The following is an 8,601-nucleotide window of genomic DNA, read 5'->3' as shown; positions in this document are numbered from 1 at the left end:
TGGGCGCTGGCAGCGCTGCCCTCCTGCCGCCGCCGCCGCCGCTCCGCCCCGCCGGGCCCCGGGCGCGGAGGGCGGGAGGCCGGGACCGGAGCCGGAGCTGGGGCCGGGGCAGGCGGCAGCGCTCGGGGCCCCGGGGCTGCTCCGCTGCCGCCGCCGCCGCTCCGGGCCCGCCCGGGCAAAGTCCCCGCGCCATGAGCGGCCGCCGCCCGGCGTTCCCCGGCCTCCCAGGTAGGGCCGGGGCCGGGGCCGCGGGGTTCGGGGGGGCCGCGTTGCCCCTGGGCACCCCCGCACCCAGCGGCCTTCCCCGCAGGGGAGCTGGTGCTGGAGGAGGCGGCGGGCGCGCGGCAGCGCTGCGGTAGCGACGGCTCCGTCCCCGGGACGCTGCTTTGCACCAACCGCCGCGTCGCGTTCGTGCCCGCGCAGGTGCGGCCGGGAACGGGAAAGAGAAAGAAAAAGGGAACGGGATCGGGAACGGGATCAGGAACGGGAAAGGGAACGGGAGAGGAACAGGGAACGGGAGAGGGAACGGGAGAGGGAACGGGACAGGGAACGGGGCAAGGGAACGGGAAAGAGACAGAGAAAGGGACAGGGAGTGGGGCAGGGAATGGGACCCCGCGTTGCCGCCCGCCCCCCGCCCGGCCCAGGGGACCCCAACCCTCATCGTGCTTCATCCCCATCCCAGCCCCATCCCGGACCCCGTTCCACAGCTTCCCTCCCCCATCCTGACCCCATCCCAGCCCCATCCACCACCCCATCCCAGTGGCACCCCAGCCCCATCCCAGCCCCATCCCGGACCCCATCCATCCTCACCGGCTGCAGGACCATTGCGTTCACCTCGCTGCAGGACTCGGTGGGAGGGGGGTCAAGGGCTCAGCTCCAGCCGGGACAGGGCAGCGGGGTCCGGGTCCGGCCCCTTCGCCCTTCCCAGGGGGCAGCTTCCAGCTCTCCCCCCTCTCCCGTAGGGCCCCGGCTCCCCCCGGCCCTTCCTGCCCAGCGAGCACGAGGTGGCGCTTCCCTGCATCCGCAAGCTGGTGGCAGGTAACGGCGGCCCCGTGCGATGAGTCGGGCAGGTCTCAGCGCGCACTGACCCCGTCTCACGCCCCCAGCCAGCAGCTTCACCAAGCCCAAGGTGCTGACGGGCGCCTCCACGCTCAAGTTCATCCCAGAGGAGCTGGCCCTTTTCTGCCGGGATTTCCGCCTCCTCCGCTTCCACTTCCATGAGAACGGGCTGGCTCCGCAGGCGTTCCGGGTGAGCAGGGTGGGATGCGGTGGTGATGGCGGGGAGGCTCCTGGGGTGCTCCACAGCCTCCAGGGCAGAGGCTTTGGGGGGCTGAACCCCATTCCTGCTCCTTGCAGGTCGCCAACGCCATTGCCCAGGCGCGGGAGGAGGCTGCGTGGTTGGGGGATACAGGTGAGGGATGTGATGGAGCCCGGCCGGGGGACGGCGAGGGTGAGGATGAGGAGGATGAGGACGGCTCCTCTGCCACGCTGCTCTTCGAGAGCCTGCGGGACTGGGAGAAGGAGCTCAAGCGCCAGGGAGCCACAGGCTGGAGGGTGAGCGCCGTCAATGAGCGCTTCGACATGGCCCCAAGGTGCGTGCTGGGGACACGCACACGCTGTGGCCCCAAACCAAGGCGGGACAGGAGCACCCACGCTCCCTCCGCCACCCATAACGGGACGGGGGGACACCCGCAGCCTCCCCCGGTACCTGTGGGTGCCCAGCGGGCTCCTGGACCACGACCTCAAGCGGCTTTTCGCGCACTTCGAGGAGCGCCGGGTGCCCGTGAGTGCGGCGGGGGGCGCTGGGGGGGTGTTGGGAAGGGGTTTGGGGGGTGACAATGGGGGGGGGGTCCCCGTGTTTGTCCCACAGCGCCTCTGCTGGCACCACCCGGGCGGCAGCGCCCTGCTCAGAGCCGCCGCCTTCCACGCGGGGTCGGAGCCGGGCAGCGAGGACGCGAGGTGAGTCCCGACGGGGGAGAAGGGGCGGGGGGGTCCTGGGGATGCTGCCCCCAGCCCGTCCCCACCCGGGGGTCCCTGTGCCCCACCGCAGGTGCCTGGAGGCGCTGCTGCTGGGGGGCCGCGGGCCCTGCGTGCTGGTGCGCACCGCGGAGCTGCCCGGCCCGGCCGACATCCAGCTCGCACACCTCAAGCTGCGGGCGCTCTGCCTGCCCGGTGAGCGGGGGGGGTGGCAATAGCGGGGACCCCCCAGCCCCGACCATGGGGGTCCTGACCCCCCCATCCCGCCCAGGCGCCGCGGCGGAGGAGAAGTGGCTCTCGGCGCTGGAGGGGACGCGGTGGCTGGACCACGTCCGGTGAGCGAGTGATGGCAACGGGGGGGCTTCAGCTCCTGGGGCGCGCACTCGAAACACCCACGATGGATGGAGCGTGTCCGCCCCCAAACCTGCTGTCTGTGGGGTGATCACAGTGCCCACAGGGACCCATTTTGGGGTGCCCTGACCCCCCCTTTCCGTCCCTAAGGAGCTGCTTGAGGAAAGCCGTGGAGGTGGCATCGCTGCTGGCTGGGAGACGCTGCACCGTGCTCCTGCAAGGTAGCTCCATGAGGAGCCCCGGCATGGGGGGACACTGGTGGAGACCCCCCCCATCACCTCACCCCTCCCCAGAGCCGTCGGACCGGGACCTGAACTGCCTGCTGGCCTCGCTGGTGCAGCTCCTGGGGGACCCCCATTCCCGCACCCTTCCCGGCTTCCAGAGCCTGCTCCAGCGGGAATGGGTGGCAGCCGGACACCCCTTTCCCCATCGGCTGGGGCTCCTCCGTTGTGACAGCCCCTGGGAGGAGGTGAGGCCCCCGCTGCTTCCCACCACCCACCCCTGTCGTGGGGGGAGCTGTGTGACCAATGCGGGTCCCCCCATTGCCAGGCTCCCGTTTTCCTGCTGTTCCTGGACTGCACGTGGCAGCTGGTGCGGCAATTCCCGGCGGCGTTCGGCTTCACCGAGGCCTATCTGCTGGCCCTGCACGACAGCAGCTTCACCCCCTACTTCAGCACCTTCCTCTTCAGCTGCCAGCGGCAGCGGGGCCACGGCAGCCTGGTGAGGGGGGGGCACCGCAGCAAGGCCCCAGGAACGGGCTGAAGGGATGGGCTTGGAGGTGGAGCCTTCCCATCCCGCTTGGATGGGCTCAGGGATGGGCTTGGGTTCAGAGATGGATCCTTCCCATCGCGCTTGGTCGGGTTCAGGGATGGGTTTGGGGATGGATCCTCCTCATCCCACTTGGCTGAGTTTAGGGATCCGTTTGGAATGGATCCTTCCCATCGCGCTTGGCTGGGTTCAGGGATGGGTTTGGAAATGGATCCTCCTCATCGCACTTGGCTGAGTTTAGGGATCGGTTTGGGGATGCATCCTTCCCCATCCTGCTTGGTCGGGTTCAGGGATGGGTTTGGGTTCAGAGATGGATCCTCCCCATCCTGCTTGGCCGGGTTCAGGGATGGGTTTGGAGACAGATCCTCCCCATCCTACTTGTCTGAGTTTAGGGATCAGTTTGGAATGGATCCTCCCCATCCTGCTTGGCCGGGTTCAGGGATGGGTTTGGAGACAGATCCTCCCCATCCTACTTGTCTGAGTTTAGGGATCAGTTTGGAATGGATCCTCCCCATCCTGCTTGGTCGGGTTCAGGAATGGGTTTGGAATGGATCCTCCCCATCCTGCTTGGCCGGGTTCAGGGATGGGTTGGGTTCAGAGATGGAACCTGCTTGGCCGCATCCCTCTGTGCCTCAGTTTCCCAGCTTGGGGCTTGCTCCCACCTCAAGCTCCCGTTTCCCCCCTGCAGCACCGGCCCCGCAGCCAGAGCTACCACCCGGTGAGCGGGGGCCGGGAGCCTGGCTCCACGGTGCTGCCGGAGGTCTGGGAATGGGGCCTGCGCTACAGCCGGCAGCAGCGGGAGCGCTTCCGGAACCCGGCGGGAGCTGCCTTGGGAACCCCCGGCACTGCAGAGCCTCAGCCCAGCGTGAGTCAGGGCTCGGCTCTGGGGGGCTGCTCCATGGGGAGGGCACCCACATGCTGCATGAGACACCCCCCTCCTGCCCTCCTGGTGGATCTGGGGCACTCTGCATGGAATCCTAGAATGGGTTGGTTTCAAGGGGCCTTAAAGCTCATCCAGCTCCAACCCCTGGCGTCTAACCCCATGTCCATCCATCCCCAAACCACGTCCATCCATCCAACCCCATATCCATTCACCCAATCTCACATCCACACATCCAACCCCATGTCCACGCATCTAACCCCATGCCCATCCATCCAACCCCATGTCCACCCATACAACCCCATGTTGATCCATCACAAAACTGTGTCCATTCACCCAATCCCACATTTACCCATTCAACCCCACATCCACCCATCCAACCCCACATCCACCCATCCCAAACCTGTGTCCATTCACCCAATCTCACATCCACCCATCCAACCCCATGTCCACACATCCAACCCCATGTCCATGCATCCAACCCCATGTCCACGCATCCAACCCCATGTCCACGCATCCAACCCCATGTCCATTCATCCAACCCCATGTCCACCCATCCAACCCCATGCCCATCCATCCAACCCCATGTCCACCCATCCAACGCCATGTCCACCCATCCAACCCCATGTCCATCCACCAAGACCCCAGGTCCACCCATCCAACCCCATGTCCACCCATCCAACCCCATGTCCATCCACCAGGACCCCATGTCCACCCATCCAACACCATGTCCATCCATCCCAAAACTGTGCCCATTCACCTAACCCCATGTCCACCCATCCAACCCCATGTCCACCTATCCAACCCCATGTCCATCCATCAAACCCCATGTCCGCCCATCAAACCCCATGTCCACCCATCCAACCCCATGTCCATCCATCCAACCCCATATCCATCCATCCAACCCCATGTCCATCCATCCCGAAACCGCGTCCATCCATGCAACCCCATATCCATTCACCCAATCTCACATCCACACATCCAACCCCATGTCCACGCATCCAACCCCATGCCCATCCATCCAACCCCATGCCCATCCATCCAACCCCATGTTGATCCATCACAAAACTGTGTCCATTCACCCAATCCCACATTCACCCATTCAACCCCATATCCACCCATCCAACCCCACATCCACCCATTCCAAACCTGTGTCCATTCACCCAATCTCACATCCACCCATCCAACCCCATGTCCACACATCCAACCCCATGTCCATGCATCCAACCCCATGTCCACGCATCCAACCCCATGTCCACGCATCCAACCCCATGTCCATCCATCCAACCCCATGTCCACCCATCCAACCCCATGTCCATCCACCAAGACCCCAGGTCCACCCATCCAACCCCATGTCCACCCATCCAACCCCATGTCCATCCACCAGGACCCCATGTCCACCCATCCAACCCCATGTCCACCTATCCAACCCCATGTCCATCCATCAAACCCCATGTCCGCCCATCAAACCCCATGTCCACCCATCCAACCCCATGTCCATCCATCCAACCCCATATCCATCCATCCAACCCCCTGTCCATCCATCCAACCCCCTGTCCATCCATCCAACCCCATGTCCACCCATCCAACCCCATATCCATCCATCCAACCCCGTGTCCATCCATCCAACCCCGTGTCCATCCATCCAACCCCATGTCCATCCATCCAACCCCCTGTCCACCCATCCAACCCCATGTCCACCCATCCAACCCCATGTCCATCCATCCAACCCCATGTCCACCCATCCAACCCCATGTCCACCCATCCAACCCCATGTCCATCCATCCAACCCCATGTCCACCCATCCAACCCCATGTCCACCCATCCAACCCCATGTCCATCCATCCAACCCCATGTCCATCCATCCAACCCCATGTCCACCCATCCAACCCCATGTCCACCCATCCAACCCCATGTCCATCCATCCAACCCCATGTCCACCCATCCAACCCCATGTCCACCCATCCAACCCCATGTCCATCCATCCAACCCCATGTCCACCCATCCAACCCCATGTCCACCCATCCAACCCCATGTCCACCCATCCAACCCCATGTCCATCCATCCAACCCCATGTCCATCCATCCAACCCCATGTCCACCCATCCAACCCCATGTCCACCCATCCAACCCCATGTCCATCCATCCAACCCCATGTCCATCCATCCAACCCCATGTCCACCCATCCAACCCCATGTCCACCCATCCAACCCCATGTCCATCCATCCAACCCCATGTCCATCCATCCAACCCCATGTCCATCCATCCAACCCCATGTCCATCCATCCAACCCCATGTCCATCCATCCAACCCCATGTCCATCCATCCTTCCACTGCAGCAGGTTGCCCCAAGCCCTGTCCACCCTGGCCCTGAACCCCCTCCTGGTGCCGTGTGCGCCCCTGGAGTTGCCCCATGCCAGGTTTTGCCCCCATTCCCCGTTCCCTCTGGCTTCCCCCCCCCGATCCCTGTTCCCTCTCTGTTCCCAGCCTGCCAGCCCCTGGCCGGGTGCGGGGCCCGGGCCCGTGTTCGTGCTGACCAAGGGCGCGCTGTCAGCCCAGCCCCTGCCCTGGAGGGGCGGCCGCTCCCCCCCGCACCGCTCCCGCTGGGCCCCGAGCCTGGAGAGCCTGGGGGAGCCGGGGGGGGGGCGGCCGCCCCTGGGGCTGCTGCTGCCCTGCGCCGCGGGCCCCTCCGTGCGGCTCTGGGCACGCTGCTACCTGCGGGGGCTGCCCGAGGCTCAGGTACCGCACACGGGGGGACCAGGGCACGGCCCAGCCGCACATCCACCCCCCAACCCCACGTCCATCCATGCAACCCTTATCCACTCATCCAATCCTTATCCATCCATCCAACCCTGTATCCATCCATCGATCCAACCCTGTATCCATCCATCCAACATTTATCCATCCATCCAACCCTGTATCCATCCATCCAACCCTTATCCACCCATCCAACCCTGTATCCATCCATCCAACATTTATCCATCCATCCAACCCTGTATCCATCCATCCAACCATTATCCATCCATCCAACCCTTATCCATCCATCCAACCCTTATCCACCCATCCAACCCTGTATCCATCCATCCATCCAACCCTTATCCACCCATCCAGCCCTGTATCCATCCATCCATCCATCCAACCCTTATCCATCCATCCAACCCTGTATCCATCCATCCAACATTTATCCATCCATCCAACCCTGTATCCATCCATCCAACCCTGTATCCATCCATCCAACCATTATCCATCCATCCAACCCTTATCCACCCATCCAACCCTTATCCACCCATCCAACCCTTATCCATCCATCCAACCCTTATCCATCCATCCAACCCTTGTCCACCCATCCAACCCTTATCCATTCACCCAACCCTTGTCCACCCATCCAACCCTTATACATCCACCCAACCCCACGTCCATCCACCCACCCCCATGTCCATCCATTCCCCCCCACATCCCCCCTTTCTCCCCCCCATGTGCCTCCCTGTCTCCCGCAGCGCGGGCGCTTCGCTCCGTCTCCGGCCGGGCTGGCAGAGGAGCTGCTGCTGCTGCAGGACCGGCTCAGCGCCCTCACTGCCTGAGGACACGGGGCCGCCATGGGACTCCGGGAATGGGCCCCCGCCATGGGGAGGAGCCCGGGATGGGATCCCCAGCACCCGCTGGATCCTTGCCTCCCATTAAATTCCTGCTACCTCCGCCGAGCTTTGGCTGCTCGGGGCTGGATGTGCACGTGCGGAGCCTGTCAGAACGGGGTGTGTGCGTGTGTGTGTGCGCGTGTGTGTGCGCGCGTGTGTGTGTGCGTGTGCGCGTGTGCATGTGTGTGCGTGTGGGGGGGTGTGTGTGCGTGTGCGCGCGTGTGCATGTGTGTGCGTGTGAGGGGGGTGTGTGTGCGCGTGTGTGTGTGCGTGTGTGCGCGCATGTGCATGTGTGTGTGTGGGGGATGTGTGTGTGTGCGCGTGCGTGTGTGTGTGTGCGGGGATGGATGTGTGTGCGTGCACGTGTGGGGCGGTGTGTGTGTGTGTGTGCGCATGTGTGCGTGTGTGTAGGGATGTGTGTGTGTGTGTGTGTGTGTGTGCGTGTGCATGTGTGTGTGTGTGTGTGTGTGTGTGTGTGTGTGTGCATGTGTGTGCGTGTGTGTGGGGATGTGTGTGTGTGCGCGTGTGCATGTGTGTGTGGGGGGATGTGTGTGTGTGCATGTGTGTGGGGGGGGTGTGTGTGTGTGTGTGTGTGTGTGTGTGTGCACGTGTGGGTGTGCACGTGTGGGGGTGTGGGGGTGTGCGCGCATGTGGTGTGCGTGTGTGGGTGTGTGTGGTGGGTGTGTGTGTGTGTGTGCATGCGTGTGGTGTGTGTGTACGGGTGTGGTGTGCGTGTGTGCGGGTGTGGGTGTGTGAGGGTGCGGGTGTGGGTGTGGGTGTGGGGTGTGTGTGGTGAGTGGGGGTGTGAGCGTGGGTGTGTGTGGGTGTGAGAGTGCGTGTGTGTGGGGGGTGTGTGTGTGTGTGTGCTGCAAGGGGGGTGCAGGGGGGGACCCCGGCACTGGGATTCCCCTGGTATTGGGATCCTTTGGCACTGGGATCTCCCGGCACTGGGATTCCCTGGGGATTGGCACCCCCAGCACTGGGATCTCTC

At 64.0% G+C, this 8,601-nt stretch overlaps 1 protein-coding gene across 2 annotated transcripts; it reads left to right on the top strand.

The window, feature by feature from the left end:
* The first annotated feature begins 87 nt into the window (after positions 1-87).
* MTMR11 (myotubularin related protein 11) lies at positions 88-7,666 on the top strand. Of its 2 annotated transcripts, XM_057421728.1 has the most exons (14): positions 88-228; positions 311-423; positions 963-1,038; positions 1,107-1,249; positions 1,357-1,592; positions 1,696-1,783; positions 1,871-1,959; positions 2,051-2,172; positions 2,249-2,312; positions 2,479-2,549; positions 2,622-2,797; positions 2,878-3,048; positions 6,463-6,714; positions 7,473-7,666. In XM_057421728.1, the coding sequence occupies exons 1-14, from the start codon at positions 192-194 to the stop codon at positions 7,554-7,556; spliced, it is 1,722 nt and encodes a 573-aa protein (XP_057277711.1). In that variant the 5' UTR covers positions 88-191; the 3' UTR covers positions 7,557-7,666. The 2 variants fall into 2 exon arrangements, with proteins under 2 accessions (XP_057277711.1, XP_057277723.1); XM_057421740.1 differs by lacking the exon at positions 963-1,038 and having other exon boundaries at positions 1,157-1,249.
* The last annotated feature ends 935 nt before the right edge of the window (positions 7,667-8,601 follow it).

This window comes from Pezoporus wallicus, unplaced genomic scaffold (genome assembly GCF_028554395.1).
Source record: "Pezoporus wallicus isolate ANWC-B61680 ecotype Strahan unplaced genomic scaffold, APGP_CSIRO_Pwel_v1 contig_9473, whole genome shotgun sequence".
Taxonomy (NCBI): domain Eukaryota; kingdom Metazoa; phylum Chordata; class Aves; order Psittaciformes; family Psittacidae; genus Pezoporus; species Pezoporus wallicus.
Note: the sequence above shows the minus strand (reverse complement) of the source record. Positions and strands in the feature narration are given on the sequence as shown.